Raw genomic sequence first — 17353 nt, 5'->3', positions numbered from 1 at the left:
TGCAGCTCACTACACACCTGATGCCTCCAGCTCTTAGCACAGGTCAGCACCTCAGAACGATACTTAGGAACAGATGACGGGAACACCGGAGGAGCAGAGGCGAGAGTCAGGCTCAAGTCTAGATTGGATGGCATGGTCATCCTGACAAAGAGACCTAACTGCAGCAGAGGAGTCCGTGAGAACCACTCTCCCCCACAATATAAACATTCAGTAAGGCATCCATCCTATTATACCATCTGCCAGCTGTCTCTTTGAAATCTGTGACGCAAGTTTAAGACAAATCTGACCATTTCTAAGCAGCACAGATGTGTTTTAATAATTAGTTTGTTTCACTGATTAGCTTTGCAAGTTCAAAATTAGGTCAACCTATACCATGGAGTGCCAAGTTCTGATTTACTACGGGGGGGGGGGGGGGGGGGGGGGGAATGAGTTTGGAATTAGCTGGTTACCACCATGAGATTTGTCAAAAGCCCTGAAAGAAGATTTGAAGAACAATTGCAAAGAAACAGGCTCCTTCCTTAAGCCATTAGAAAAATGTAAAGCTTGGTTAAAAAATAAAATAAAGTACTCTGACTAGAGAATCACTGAGGTTTGATTGTAAACATTTTAAAGTTTATTCTCATAGCAGTGTTATTTGCTTTAAGAGGCTGAACAGCTTGAAGGCTTGTCTTGACTCAGTACCAAGGTCAAAACTTGTACTCTTGAAATAACTCCCAGCTACTTAATAGGCACGTCATGGGAACTACACTGGCAGTAACAGGATTCTTAGCTCCTGCTTATCCTGCTTCTCGTACTCTGATTTCTTTTAACCTTTAAATTAAAACTCTAGATATGGAGGCGGATTTCTGGCAGACATTTTCTGATTAGCCCTCAGGAGACCTTCAATTCTGCCTAGCCACATCGACCAATCAGCTTTCATTAAGATCATAGCTAAGGAGAATCCAGTGCAACATTTCCTTCAGGCAGCCTCCCCCACCTGCTGGGCCCCAACCTCTGAGGCTACAACACTGTGAACCCCTCAGCACTGATACTAAGAGAAGGAAAACAACAAGTCATTTATGGGAATCAGAGGATGAAGCCAGTAATGATGACCTTGAACTTTAACTCTGGATCGTGGAATAAGGAACCAACTGAGTAAGAAACAAGAATGTTTTTGTTTGGACATTTCATAAACACTAAAGATGTTTTAAAAGGGTAACCTTTTCAGAAAATGAATTTACATATGAATGGCATATTAAATATGTCTAAAATAACTAATGGAAAAAAACAATTGTTGGGAGCCGACTTTAGTAGAAAGCGGCTAGATCAACTTTGCAGCCATCTGGAACCATATACCCTGATGAAAGACTTGGTTGTCAAAAGCCTATAACAGCTGAAGCACACTCTGATAAATATATTGTTTATCCCACAAAGCTTGTTTTGCTGTTTAGTGACCTCAGCTGTATGGTGCACGTGGTAAAGTGTTTTCACCTGTGTTCTCCTGCGTGTGTATATAAATACCTCAGAATTCCCTTCAATAGGAGAGACTCAAAAAGAGAGACTTGATAAAGGAGAGACTGAATCACACCCTGTCTTGTCTCCATTCTTCGAGTCTCCTGCCCCTGCAGCCCCACTCTCTCTCTTGACCAGAGCACTTAACCCAAAAGCGTTGAGGCAGAGTACAAGACACAACAAACAATAAATAACTAATGAAAAACCAGAAAGGAACTAATGCTAAGCTATTTTCAGAGAGGTATCACAGAGGAACAGACTAACATTGGCTTCTGGCTTCTGAGCTGAGGACAAATGCTGGGGACCTATACCTGGGTCTCTTGGGAAATATAGAATAGCCCAAGGGCAGAGCCTGTGTTCTCTGTAAACAAGTCCTCACTGTCACTGTCAGGTACAGGATGAAATTGTGTGGTTCCTAGCAGTACTCAGACCCCAGGGCTTAAATCATATGTCACCATAATTCACTGCCACAAGGAAAGACTTTATAAGTACAGTTATAGTTATATTAGGCTTATTAACTACCTCAGTGAAAACTTTCTCCAGAACAGAGGGCTGCTGGGTGTGGTCATGCACTCTTGTACTCTGGTACTTCAGAGGTAACAGGACCACTGCAAGCCCAAGGCCAGCCTGGGCTCTTAGTAAGAACTTGACTCAAGAAAAAGAGTGAGGGAGCAAGAGGGAGAAACAAGGAAGCCAAGTAGCACTCACCCGTCAGGGAGCACTTTGAAGTTCACCACTTGCCCTGCCTACCACCTCTTCAACAGTCCAGTCCTGATGGGGACTTTTCTCTGGATGTAACCTCACCCTAATGACATACCCTGCACACTACCTCTGCGTCCCTTCCACAGGTGCTGATCAGACTGTTAGGGCAGCAAACAGTCAACCTGGCCTTATTCTACTGTATAATAACCACCATTAATTTTTTTTACTTAAAATTTGTTTTTATTGCCAGGCAGTGGTGGCGCACGCCTTTAATCCCAGCACTTGGGAGGCAGAGGCAGGCAGATTTCTGAGTTAGAGGCCAGCCCTAAAACAGAAACCCTGTTTTGAAAAACAAAAACAAACAAACAAAAAAACCCAAAACACATTCGTTTTTATTTATGTGTGTGGGTCTGTGTATGGTATTTACACATATGTGAGTATGTCAGATGTGAGTGGGTGCCCAAAGATGCCAGAAGATCATGTTAGATCTCTTGGAGCTGGAGTTACAGAGAGTTGTGAGCTGCCATGTAAGTGCTGGAAACAGAACTCAGGCCCTCTGTAATAGTAGTAAGTACTCTTAACCACTGAGATCCTTTTCTAGTTTGTTAATAATTGTATTAAGTATGAAATAGAATTCGGAAACTCATAATTAGAAGAAAGGAAAGAGAAACATAGTTAGGGTTGGCTTAGAGAGGCAACAAACATAGAATTTAAAAATGATTGTATACACAGTGAAATAGGGACTGAAGAGATGTTAGGAGCAGCATCACCAGTGAAGAGCATTGACTGCTATTCTAGAGGTCCTGAGTTCAAGTCCCAACAACCACATGGTGGCTTCCAATGATCTGTAATGGGATCTGATGCCCTCTTCATGTGTGCATGAAGGCAGAGCATTCATATATACGTACACACACACACACACACACACCCCTTGATTAAAGAGAAAAAAAAATAAAAAATAAAACTGGTGCATTACTACTGCCCCAGTCTCCTAAGTGCTGAGATTAGAGGCACATGCACCATGCCCAGCTGAGATGTTCTTCTATACTGGTGAGGGGTTAAGAAAGAGTGCATTGTAAACTCGCCTGGCACAGTAATAAAGCACACAGGTACAGGTACACAATGACATTAAATGCAAACTAGAAGACACAGATGAGGTTGGGGAGATGCTAAACAGAAATCAGCATTTGTGCAAGCAGAGACCTGACCTGAGGCTCTAGCATTATGAAGAAACCTGAGCATGGCTGTGTACCTTTTACAGTAGCACTGGGAGGTAGAGGCAGGTGGATCTCTCTTGGCCTCAATCTAGCTTAGGAGTTGAGTTTCTGCTCTAATGAGACTTTGTCTCAAGGTAACATGAAGACAAGTGAGGAAGACACCCAATGTCCTTCTCTGGCACACATACATGTATGCAAGCAAACACACACACACACACACACACACACACACACACACACACACACACCAAATATAAAGAATCAAAACAAACAGCAAAAAACTAGAATTCTCAAGATCAAGATATTTGTTTTAGTTTTATAGTCAACAAACCTTAGTAAATCAAAATTGTTTAGAAATGTTCATTCTGTGTGTGTATGTGGGCAAGAGAGGGCGGTTGAGTAGAGAAAAGGTGTCTGCTCATGGGAGGTTCTAACCACCCTGAGCCCTATCAGCCCGCAGCACACATGCTGTGGAAATTAAATCCAAGGGGTATTCTTGTTATTTTGAAAAATCCAATTTTCTCTAGTTTTTTAATTAGACCACAAATTTGGAATCTCATTAGGAGACAAATGGCTGTGCATATATTTAAACACGCTTAACTTCTTAGAAACTGTCTATCTTGTTGTTATGTAGTCCAGTTTCAGAACGAGAAATCCATAGACTGTTCCCTCTACTAAAAAAACAAGAAACAAACTTCCGCTCTTACTCCCCAGGCTGCTACACAGCCCTCCACCCCCTCACTGGTCACCAGCATTGCCTGTCACTGGCTCTGCCCATCACTAGGGCTGTCTGTCACCAGCTCACCAACTCTGCCTGCCACCAGCACTGCCCAAATAGAAGCAGAACAATTCTAATCAGATACCCATCCTCTGAAAATATGTCTGCACTGGATTATTCTTCATGAGCACAGAGGCTGCCTCAGAAACTATGTTTGTACAATAGCTCCAGACTACAAAGGGTGATACAGACAAAAAGGGTGAGCCAAGCTGTAAATGACAGGGCTTACTAGGAGGACTAGGTAGAAAATATCCCCATGTCAAGCTCCTGATCATATGAGCATGTTATGAAGGAACAGGTTTGTTGGAAATGCAGATGCTTCACCAAACATCTCAGTCCTCTCCAAGAGACAGGATTTAAAAATCTCAAAGATCTTTTTTTTTTTTTAAACGACTTTCTTATTATTATATGAGTACAGGTCAGGGGGCAACTTGAAAAATCAATCTCACCTTCCACTTTTATATGAGTCCTGAGATTGAACCCTTTACCAGCAAAGCCATAACTCCAGCCAAGGATTTCCTTTGTATTTGCTGCAATGGAGAGATGCATGGCCTACTTCCTCAGCTAAATCTAGCTCTGTGTCGGTTTGACTACACAAAGATTCTCCCTTTAACAGCTGCTAGACTACTGGGTCACCACATCTAGAGTGCGCTGCATTTCACCTGTTTCAGATGCATTTTTAGTATGTCTTCCTGAACAGTCTTATTCGTTAAGGCTTCCTCATGTGCTTTTGGTGAGTCTGACAATCTAAGGAACAAGGCTTTTTAGGGGTCAGGGAAAAGATAGAGCATTTTGTGCATGTAAAACCTGACAGCAGTTTCCAGTCCTCATGAGTACAATGCAGCATCCTAGACCAAGCCAACCTAAATGATCATGACAACTGAGTGTCAGAATGTTCCATGCACATGTACTCAAGGACTGTCACACTCCTGTCATCACAGGAAGATGCATTTTATCATAAATTGTGTGATGAGACATTCTCAGAGGCATAAACATTCAGTACTACCTAGGAACACCTGCCTCTCAGTTAAAACTTCTCACAATTTCCTGACAGCTTAAGTTTACATGGCCTGGATTCCTCCACACAAGTATGCTGACCCTACAAAGATAGAACTAGGCTGCACAGTGAGGCTCCATCTTGATAAACAAATAGACCTACATCCCAGGTCAAATACATATTTGGATCTGCCTATCACTTTACGTCGAAATTAGGTGTGGGGACCTACTAGGAGACATACAGTAAGAACTTTTGTTTTTGAAGATAAATATGAGTATGATAGATAATAACCAAAAAAAAAAAAAAAAAAAAAAAAGGAAAGAAAAAAAAATAAAGAATCAAGATTGCCCACATCTGTCTACTAACTAAACTAGCTGTAGGAGATATGGCTGTCTAGCTGCTGCCATCCTTCACCTCCTGAGGGCTGAAATGTCAGGCACCCATCACCATCCCCAGCTGCAGTGACTTTTCTGAATTCTACTCATCTATTAAGCAGATCTGTCCAGTGATAGCAACGGCAAAGACAGACTGTCAATGGCAATAGCTGTTTTCATTTATCACAAGTCTGGTAATTAATTTATTACCCTGCCAATCAACTGCACTGCCAATGAGATCTGTGGAAGTGGGAAGAGTCAGCTTACCGTGCACATGGCCGTCTTTGTGGTTCTCAGGGTAAAATCTGAAGTAAACTCCAAGTCTGAGATAGACGTGGTGTGGCAGTCTATATGCTTCCCATCGGAAAGGAGAAAGAAAAAGATCAGTAAACAGGAATAGCAACGCCTGGCTAATGCAAGACAACTGCAAACCAGTGTTTTCTAACTTCTAATCATGCACCATTCGGAGGAGTCTTTCCAAGCTAAAGGAATAGTAACAGTTAACATTTCTCTAAATCGAGTTGGTATCTCCTACTTTGATTTCCTGTAAGCAATAATATCTATGAAATCACTCTTTGATCTGTCTGCCATTTTGCTGACACACTAATGACTTCCAGATTTAAAACCTAGTGTTCTGTGCTCGACCCAGGATCATCTTACACACTGTCACTACACTCCACCCACACCTGCTGTGTTTCCGGCTATGACATTAATCTCCTTAGAGGAAATGGTAACTTGAAAACACATGCTGGTGAAGGGAAAGACTCTCAGGAAAAAATTCATCTCTCAATGTATTTAAAGGTGTTTCTTGAATAGCAGGAAACGCCACAATAATTCAAACGAAACAGCAGAAATGAGGATTCATCTTTGAAAGAAATAGCTCATTTCCTTGTGTTCTGTCCTGGCTCGAGTTTTCCAAGTTTTCTTCACTTTGGGAAGGGGTGGCAAGAGGTAGAATTTTTACCCATAGCCTGGGACAGTACCCTCTTTAAGATAGTTGAAGAAACATTATAAAGAAAGTTATATAGTATAGGGCCTTTTAGGTGTAGGAAGAATGGGAATAAACAACGCAGAACAGGCAAGTTTGATATCACAGAGCATCTACTAAACACGTTGGAGTTTCAGTCTTAAACCAGCTACTTTAACTATTCACAGTAGTTTAAGGGATCAAGTGAAGTTAGCACTCCCTCCCCCTACTTCCTCCTGTGCTGCAGTAGAGCCAAGGTGGCAGTAACTGTTCCCCTCTGCTCTGATTCAAACAGCTCCACACGCCTCTTCCTACCAGGGAAGAATATGAAGCAGGCCCACAGTGCATCAGGGCACCCAGCAGCTCCACAGTTAATCAGGCTTGCTTGTTGAGGAGTCTCCTTTATGCAGAGAATAGCTATATATTACAAAAGGAAGGAGACACTGCCCTAAACCCTCAGCTGAAACCTTCACACACTTCAATATGTGTGACTCCTCCTGCCAAGCTATGGTGAGCCCATGTAAAATCAACAGTCCCACTAAATCAATAGGTTAACACAACAAAAACAAAACACAGAAGGACTTAAGGAGGAATTTCAACATAGCTGCCATGTAGTTTCAGTTAAGTTCATGCTAATTAATCTAATGAGGCTGGAAGAAGTCTGAGTAAGAATTTAGACAGTGGACTATAAGATGAAAATAATGATCTATGAGAAGGCAGCTTGGTGCCAGGCGGCAGTGAGGCAGATGCCAGCACTGGAGATGCAAGCCTCTGGCCCAGACGTTAGACTACATATGAGTAATTCAACCAGCTCCTGGACTTGGATCTGAAGGGTAATAAATGGAGTAATGAGAAGTGATTCTAAGCAATGATGGCCTAGAAGCAAGTTTGAGCCTGTTTTAGAGTAAATTAAAATCAGAGGAGGCCCACATGGAAAGTCAGTAAGAAGACATCCTCTACTGTGACCCCATGTCCTTGACCAAAGAAACTGTGAACTAAAAGTATTATAATTTTTTACCTGAACCTGTCTGTGTGTGCAGACATCTAGCTTCTCAAATGCCATAAACAATACAGTCTACTACTTGAACAGTACTCACTTTGTAGTAAATGTAAGTGAAGTAAGTAATAATTTACAATGTGTGGCAGGATGCATGCAGGCCACATGAAGACACTTCCTCACTTTGCATAAGGGTTTTCTGCACATCTGTGGACTATGGCTTATGCAGGAAGTCTAGCACCAAGGTCCACAGACAGAGAGGGAAGGCTCACACACCTACCTTGACATCACAAGGGTCTGAAATAAGAGTCTTGTGATCTACAACTTCCACAACAGCTTCCGGTATAACTGCTTTCTTCATGCAGGACATGTTGAAGCCATAGACGTCATCCCAGAAGGCAATTCTATCAGCATGCTTGCTCACGTCACTCACGGCCACAAGGCTGATGGTACAAATGTCAGGGTAGACTAGAATAAAGAAAATGCCCATATATGTAGCAACTTCTTTTCAACAAGAGGATGGTTTTAAATGACTAAATGTAAATATCAAACCTATCTGCATGGACTATTTAGCAGGGAGAGATTAATGAAGACAGAGACAGAGAGATAACCAAGTTACCCCAGTGCCTATAATCATGATGGTAAAGTCAGCATCCCAACAATAGGCTCCTATTAAAATTACTAAAACAACCTTGAAACAAACATACTAATATTAAAGCTTAAAATACGACAACTTAAAAAACATCCCTTTAAATTGCTATTTCACATATTCCCCTAAAGTACATAGACGGAGAAAAAACTATCCAGAAAAGTATGTAGTGCCACAGGGGAGAAAATCACTCTGGAGTTTTATGGGCAGGTAGAGGAGCAGCTCATACTATACTTTTATTTAATATAAAATGATCATTAAGTATGTTCCAATCTAAATTAAACACTGTGGATACAAATACCTACTCTCAAGAAATTTGTACTATCAATTTATTTTGAGGCAGGATCTCATGTTGCCCAGACTGGCCTCAAAAGAGAAAGTACAAGGCATTGTGGATCACCCAGCAAAACCAACAAATTCAGACAAGGCGTTAGCAGGAGAAGCTGGCAACCATGTTTAAGACTGGAAGTGAGCATGGAAAGAGTCATGTAACAGAGTGAGAGAGTGCATCAGTCACCATTAAGGGTTGGCACTTGCATTCTAACTAGATGACAGAGACACAAGGCTTGAAAGGACTTCTGCAAACCACTGTAGTGAACTGGACTTTATTTTAAGAATAACTCAGGGACAATTTTACCTAGGGTAGCACTGTGACCAGATTCCTGTTTTAGAACAACCATTTGAAGTACTATGTGAAGAATGATTGGGAGGCAAACAGACAAGTTCAGAAACATGTAATGATTTGGGTAGTGAAAACCAGGTCAGGCTATGGCATGAAGAGGAAATAGAACTGAAAGACAGCTGAGAGAAGGCACTCAGGAACGACTAGCTGAGATAAGGAGGAATCAGGAACAGTGCTCGGCTTTAGCAGTTGAGCAGACTGTCAGCTTTTACAGGGTATCAATATGGGCAGATGTGGGAAGGAGTGCATTGCTTTGGGCACCAATGAAAATGCCATTAAGAAGATGAAACATAAGAAGTGGAATTATCTGAGTCTAAGACACAAAACTGAAGACCACGAGCATGCAAATACAAACACAGCAGAAGTCTATGAGACCCAGCACCAGATGTATCACCAGTGCCAGAATGTACAGCACAAGAGAAATAGCAAAGGGGGGTTAGCAGAGAAGGAAGGCAGTTAAGATAGCACTAAAGGGACACTGGGGAATAATTTAGACTACAATAAATTCTGTGGGATAGTAAACACATGACGTTTACACATATGACAAACACAGGTCAGAGCTTTTCTTTCTTGTGACTTACATGGAAATTAACTTTTCGTGAATAGCTCAAGCACCAGCTTTTAGGGAATTCATGAATCCAGAAAAAAAATGTCAGTTACATGTTTCCCATATCACCAGCTAATCTTCAGACTTAGAGACCACCCTCTACCTCACCCTTAGAAACTGTATTATTCAAAGACAATAGCTCTAAGTTATCTTTAAAATAAAGGCCAGCATAAGATCTGCATCAAAGCAGGTCACAGGCCCTAATGCTGCCTCACAGTTGGGCTTCTGTAGGGGCTATGCACAATGTTGTGCTGGCTGCACAGGGCCATGCTCTCCTCCTCCTTTAGCGTGGCAAGCACTCTGGCTAGTGCCATTCTGAAGAACGTAAATTCCTTTAAAAAAAAAAAAAATCCAAAAAACAAACCTACTTTGCTGTTAGGATCTGACTAACGACAGACCAACCACTACAGTTAATTCAGAGTCACATCCTTAACATGTGAAACTGTGAAGACAAAAATGGCTCTTGAGGCAGTGTCGGGTATCTGGCTCTTTACAGTCCTTTGTGTCACAACTGCAGCCTTCTGCACTATGGCTCGAAGAACACAGTACAGCACAGTCAGGTCAGCAAACATCTTTGGTAAGGCCACCACTTTAGGTTTTGGAAGCCATTTGGTTTTTTTTGTTGTTGTTGTTTTTTGTTGTTGTTGTTGAAATGACCACTTTCTGTGGTTATTATGAAAGCAGAATGGCTGTGTTCAATAAAGCCTTGTCCACAAGACAGTCAGTGGGCCAGACCCAGAGATCCTACCAGAGAAAAGAGGTGCAATCTCAGGGTTGTTGACTGTCACTATTAGAGTACCACTGCTCTATAGGTCATGGCAACTAAAGACATTGCAGCATTCATTGTACATGATGTGGATAGTCACATGATTTAGTATAGTTCACAAGGCTCCGTCTCAGACCATGATCAAAAACCCTCACTGTGTTTTTGGTTTTTTTTAACGCCATCATTGAGTTTGGCAGACCACAGCTCATGCCTCAACCCAGTCTGCTTCCTGGGTTTGTAAACTCACTGTAAGACCACTGCTCTAGCATGCTTACCCATCATCTACAGCTGCAGTGCACTACAGTGCCAGAGCTAGAGAGAGGGCAGGGATGTGGCCTGTCACACTGAAAATACAACCTGGACGTTTACCAAAGCTGCCGGTCTGCCACTCTCTCAAGCTGTGTGGTGGTCTAGGGACACCATGGAGAACAAAGATGGCACCTTCATAATGAAAACTGTAACGGACTTCAAGCTACGATTAGAGAAGAAGCCAAGAGCAGAATGTTGTTTCAAGGGCTGCAGCACAATTTTCAAGCTAATTATATTTCAAAGGTATAAAAATCCTGGTTATTTTTGAACTTAAAAATGATTTTCTCGTCTCTCAGAAAGACATGAATATTTATAAAGATTTGTAATTGGTGCTAGAGGTCAGTGGGGTTCAGCATTCACCTCAGCTCAGCTGCCTAAACCTTGGGCCAGTGCCAGAACCTCACGACCCTTTACATTCTCACACATTTGTCACTTGGGGTTTATTTTGTTTGTTTGTTTGTTTGTCAGATAGAAGCTATAATTGAATAATTATGACTGCTTATAGGTGGAATCGGCCAAGTGCTGATTGGACAAAAGCAGACAGTTACCAGACCATTTATAAATCCATGGCTTTGACATCTGTGTCCTTCTCGATTCACTGCTCAGAATTCATCTGTCACTGGAACGGCTCATGAGGTGAGCAGAGTAAGATGGGGACTCCTTTATCCCTAGGGAAGACCTTACAAACTTCTGGGCCCTAAAAAAAGGTGTAGAAGCATAGAATTCCCACAAAAGGCGAGCACACGGGAGTCAAATCATTGTAAACACTTGCCAACTGATAGAGCAAGAGTAACTTAGAAATTAAACACTCACGTGGGAACTGAACTTATTCCTCTATATTTCCTTAAAAACAGTGATCAGCTCCATTAGTTTAGGTAGACTTAATATGTACTTGAAATATACTTTGAAAACTATGTACAAAAAAAAGTAAATGACATTATCAGGAGATTTCTAGGGAAAAAAAGAAAAGAAAAGAAACCCACCAAAGTAACAAATATGGTGAAAAGTTGTGAAGACCAAGTAGATAGTTAAGTATAGAGACAGGCCAGGAAACGCTAAGCCCCAGATCCAGCCTCCATGGCTTCTTGTGTGCTGTCATCTTCGTGCTCAATGTGCTAGAAGAAGGTGCCATGCTCAAACCCCTTTCACCACTGTTTAAGGACAGGCCAGTGCTCATCTTGTTTCCAGCAACAACACAGGAGACTTAATACACATTGAAAAACCACGTCATACCAAGAACCTCATCAAGACTGAGATGATACTCTACAACGCGGCTGTAATTATAATCTCCACTGTACAGAGAAGGAGACCGAAGGTAGGGAGGTAAAGTAATGTTAAGAGGAGCAGTCCTCATTAGCCAAGAAGACAGCTAGACAGCTAAGCAAGTCTTGAGATCTGCCCAGACACCAGACTTCCCCAAACTCCAGAGTTCCACCGTTATGAAGCAAATGAGCACTTGTTAGAAGGGAAAGGAGAAAGGGCACTATTAACAAAACTAAGTGAGCAAAGCAGAAACCCGGGCCTGCTCACTCTGCTAAGTGACAGATGACAGGACAAAACTGGCGAGTGAAAAGGGAACTGCCCAGCAGCTGGGGTAACTAGCACGCAGGGAAGGATGCTCATGAGGTAGGTGCCTTCTGATGTGCAGAAGGCAGAGGCAGGGCTGTGTTTCTGCACGCTGATCTATTGCCCCTAGGGAGGCACATGGCAGAAGCTAGCTTTCTTCAGTCCACTGCAGACCAGGCTGGCAAGCTCTGGTGAAGGTGACAATGTCATCTTTAGGTGCCTACACAGTGTAATGTGTCAGCCACAGGTAGTAGCCTCCACTCTGCAGCCCATGGGTCCTTTCAGAGCCCTCATCACTTCCCACTTTCCAGAGTTTGTAACATTCCTGCCCTTTACTAAGTCTTTTTCCCATTGACTGGGGTGATTTCAGTTTCTTACAACAAGTCCTCTCACCTCAACGCTATAAGGGGAAGCACTAAAAATAAATTCTTAGAAGCAGGATTCTGCCTCTGAACTGTGCTCAAAGGCTTCTTCCCTGAAGGCTGACCAACCATACTTTAAAGCCCCTTGTGACTGTTTGTCCCTGTAAAGCGAAGCAGAGAGCTGTTATAGGCTGCTAGTCATCCTGCTTAGAACTGGATAAAAGCCTGGAAAAGCCCAAAATGCAGTGGGATTCTTAGTAGAAAGGGGCCTGCTTTCACAGTCCTGGACTGTGTAATGACAAGTCAAAAAACAATTCCTTTCTGGTAATGAGGAAGATGCTGCCAGCAACAGCTTCTCAGTTCTCTTCTGCTCGAAATGATTTTAGAGTCTACTGCTGATTTTGAGCAAATTCCATCAGAATTACTTCTACATGCTATTAACAGAAGACAATTTCAATCTCTTCTGCTCCCGCAATGTCAGTTTTGATTTCCCACAGTGAGTGGCTGGGCTTCCTTACCTGAACTGACTCACTGTGCCCTGTTGTAATTAACAGCTATTTTACCTGTGATCTTCGAAAGCTGGTTAACAGCTCACTCTTAGTCAAGTTCTAATTACTCAGTTAGTCATTTGTATTAGAAAGGATGGTCCATTTCTTGTTTTTATCAAAGGGTTACAGGTAAGAAAAAGGTACAGAAGCATAATATTAAAACTCTTTGCAGATGACTGATTGTTTATATCAGTGAGAGGCGGTGCCTCAAGAAGTAAGGTGGAGAGAACTTGAAGAAGACACATCCAGATCTAACCTTTGTGTTCTCATTCTCTCCGTCCTCTCCCTCTCACCTCACCTTTTTCTCTGAGTGCAATAAAGGTGCTATCATCTTGAAGTGAGTCTTAAACCTCAGTGAAAGCACTGACACTCCCAGAAGGAAGTAGGAAGACCCTGTGTCTTCCACTTAAGCATGTGGGAAACATGACAGAGGCAGCACTTTTCCATGTCCTCATCCTTTTCTGGGAGCTGATAAGAAAACTTATCCACTGATAAGTTAGAAATGAAGCTGGTAGTAGGATCTGGGTGGATTTCCTGCTTTATCGACTTCGCTTGAGTATAGTCTGTTACATGCTCTCAACTGTGTAAATCATTCCTTCAGGGCTTCCAAATTTAAGTTCTTAGAGAACTCCTCTTCCCTCAAGTCTAAGTGTTTGTAATCTATCTGATTCACTGGTTAAGTTACAATGTTTAGTTTCTTGTCCAGAGTAAGCTCTTTGGGGAAGGTTGTTCAAAAGTTTTAGTATGTTGCCTAGGCTGGCCTTGAACTTCAAGGCCTAAGTATTGTTTTTGCCTCAGCCTTCTAAGTGCTGGGACTACAAGAATGTACCACTGAGTCTAGCTAAACCTTACTTCATTTTATCCCTTTCTTTCTCCCTTTAATGAAAGGTCTTATATTGCCAGGGCTCAAACTCAGTGGGTAGCTGAGACTGGCCTTGAACTCCTGATCTTCCTGTTTCCAACTGCCAAGTGCTGGGGTTGCCAAGTGCAAGTATAAGCTGCCATATTTGGCTTTGTTTTTAAATAATTATTTTTAAATTTGCTATTAAAAATAGTTTCCTATATTGTAAAATGTTCTACTTACATCTGTGGCTATACCAGATTTTCTATTTTCTTCAACTAGTCTCCCACACAGGAACCAGTAACATCTGGTTTTATTACCCGGACTTCAGGATGCACTTACTACATGGCAGGGCTCTTTCTTCCTCCTGTCTCTGCCACCCCAGGGCCTTGCTATTTTGATAATTTCTTGCCATTTCATAATTGGCTAAAATTGAAGACAAACTTGTTGGTGCAGACATTAGTACTTAGAATTCTATTGTAAAAATTTTAATATAAAAAAGGGAAAATAAACAAATTCTCATCCACCTTTAATAATTAATGGTTTGGAATTTCACCATATTTCACAGTAGTTTAGGTGAGCTGACAACTTTTGGCATTAATTCTCTTTATCCAAGAACTTAGTTTTTCTTTACATTGATTTAGATCTTCTTCATGGGAGAGAGGAGGAGAAAGATGAACTCAGATTTACACTGTGGAACCATTATGTTCATGTGGGCCTACAATACCCTCTTCCATAATGCAATCATTCTTTCTAAAATTTTTACATTACCAATTGCTTGGTAAGGATTCCTTCTGACAAACATAGAGTAAAACTTTACAATACACATGAGCATCTGGTGGCAATAATGGTTCATTTCACACTGCTCATACTTTATTTCTTTTTCTCCTAATTATATTAACAAATAGCATTCCACAGCACTGCTCAGATAGCTAAATGCCACACCCTCAGATGATCCTAATGTTAATCAGTTATATAAAAATATGGACTGGGCTAGAATCATTAACCTCCCTTTTATCCCTCCAGCTGCCATGGTCCCGTGGCTGTGGGGGCCTAATGAATCTCACTGAGCACTCGATTTAAATGCATTAGCTGCTGTCAGTTCTTCAGTGAGATCAATGGACACCACTAGGGAGGTGTGGAGGGGGGCATCCTTAGAACCCCACAGCAAGAGTCAGATGTTTTAAATGCATTTTAATAAGGGAAACAAGGTTTAGTGAAAAGAATATGAATATTGATTAGGTCAGATAGATATGAGCTTAAAAACTAGAAAAGAAAAAGAAATGCTTGCTTGGTTGTTTAATGGCATCATCTTCCTAGACACTTTTTGAGACTGTTCCCCAAATCTCAAAGGGCTGTGGTGAGGATTATGTACAACATAAGCAAGGGTGATAGTAATGGCTGCTAGAGAATCATCAAGTGATATTACTTCCTTCAGTCATGAAAAGACCAAAATAATCACAGACACGCAACTGTTTCAGGTAAATCCTCTCAAATTCTAGCCAGGTTCACAGCAGAAGTCAAGAACTGGTTTAAAGTGGATGCAGGGACTATAGAACAATGCACCTTGAGAAAGAGGGGACATGGAGTGCTACTAGAGTGCTCCACTGTCTGGAGGGCTTGCCAAAACTCTCCTGGTTTGCCCCAAGGGCTTTTAGCCACACAGTAACTGCCTATATGGCTGCAGGATACTAAGGGAAGGAGGCTGGAGCAAGGCCCAGTGCTCTGTCCAGTCTGACAGGTCCCTGCAGTCATCTCTGGGAGCAGAGAAGGGCAGGGAAAGCAAGGAAGAACAGGAAAAGCATATGGAAGAGAGGCACTAGGACTCAATACACAAGCAGTTTTTCCACTCTGTGTTCAAGAAACCATGAATTTCCTCAAAATAAACACTAGCTCTGTTCTTAAGCACTATTTATACTCTTCCTTCCCTAATGGAAGAGAGACTCATCAGCCCTGCAGCTCCCAAAAATGTGACATAGTTAACTGGGAGTATTGGTCCTCATAGACTTTGTCTCTCTCAGTCTCACAGTCTTCTAAGCTCAAGGCCCAAAAGTGCACCCCTCCACCAGGATGAAACCGGAACAAGATATGGAAAAACACACAGACATGGAAAAAAAGGCTCCAAGTTGATAGGGATCTTGTAGTCAACATACAGGTGGGAGGTACTTAAAACTTTTCTAAACACTAAACTAAATCACAGAACAGAGATGCTTATAAGTTAGTGAGGTAAGGAAAATTTGCCATTAAAGCAAATAGACTCCAACCCAGTATGAAACGTGCTATTGGCCTATGGCTAAAATTAAGCAAGGAAAACAGAGTAAATGACAAAAGGTTAGAAACTGAAAAGATGCTTCTGATACATTTTAATTTGAATATTAAAAACCTCCCATCATAGTCTTTATGTTTTTATTTAACAAACAAACAAAAAACCTTTTAATAGAAGATGTCCTAAGAAATTATGACCTTGGACTCCCTGTATTTTAAGTGACCAAGGCTCCTTCCAATGAAAACATCTTTTATCTCTACTCACACTCAGCCATACACAGTGTGCTCAATGTTCAAAGGCTCGTTTGGTTGTACCATCTTGAGATCAGATTAAAACTGAAATGTCATACTTACCCGATCCCCCTTTTGCCAAGTATTTACTCTTTGCATAAAGGACAGAATCCAACATCGACTCAAAAAGAAGAAAATAGCCCTGCACAGAAAGGAAAAGATGAGTGTCAGGAATGGGCACTGCCACTAGAGACCAACTGGAGCAGCTGACAGCTCTTTCAACAAGTATCTTCTTCCACTGTGTAACTCTGTCACTGTATATATGAAGTTCTATATAGGGTAAGCACTGGAAAGCCAGGTTTGGGTGTGAAGAGGACCCAACTGATTCTTATGGTAGCAAGTACAGAATTTGCACCTATACCCCACTTTTTAGAACACTCTTCTTTCCCTAATGAAAGAGAGACTCATCAGCCCTGCAGCTCCCAGGAATGTGACATAGTTAACTGGGAGTAGTGGTCCTCATAGACTTTGTCTCTCTCAGTCTCACAGTGGAGGTGAGATTGGAAACACTACTGACATCCACTGGGCAGAACCACAAGATGTTGCCCCATATCCTGGTATACACATGACAGCCCACCTCAAAGTGCCTTCCCAAAGCATGCACTGTCTGGAGAGCTTTCATTGGTGTTTATACAGACAACACTACTGGAATTCAGTGGGTGAGTTTAAATCAAGGAGCAAGATGAGCATTCATTCATCAGAGAGGTTCACAGGGTACACTACGAGTTCTTAACACAACAGGGTGGCTGCCCCTATTCTGAGTAAGTGTTATACATCCCCACTGCAGTTTGTCTTCTACTTGCCACCCACCAGCATCTTCAAGAAACAGTGTTGTATGAAATTCAGCTCAAGGAACAGGATCCCAGTGCAACCAGATTTCAAGAAACACCAGTGAGCTTTTCCCAGGGAAAGGGTAATGGAGTACACAGGGAAAGGAGACACTC

At 41.9% G+C, this 17353-nt stretch overlaps 1 protein-coding gene across 2 annotated transcripts in view; it reads right to left on the bottom strand.

The window, feature by feature from the left end:
* Positions 1–17353, bottom strand: part of Prmt3 (protein arginine methyltransferase 3) — an 84957-nt gene that overhangs the window by 29031 nt on the left and 38573 nt on the right. For both annotated transcript variants that reach the window (XM_034485461.2, XM_034485444.2), the window contains exons 11-13: positions 16473–16551; positions 7804–7991; positions 5827–5913 (exon numbers count right to left, since the gene is read on the bottom strand). In XM_034485461.2, the coding sequence (XP_034341352.1) occupies positions 5827–5913; positions 7804–7991; positions 16473–16551 (354 nt within the window). The remainder of the gene's footprint in view (positions 1–5826; positions 5914–7803; positions 7992–16472; positions 16552–17353) is intronic.

Source organism: Arvicanthis niloticus, chromosome 1, assembly GCF_011762505.2.
Source record: "Arvicanthis niloticus isolate mArvNil1 chromosome 1, mArvNil1.pat.X, whole genome shotgun sequence".
NCBI classification, from domain to species: Eukaryota; Metazoa; Chordata; class Mammalia; order Rodentia; family Muridae; genus Arvicanthis; species Arvicanthis niloticus.
This window is presented reverse-complemented; position numbering and strand designations above follow the sequence as displayed.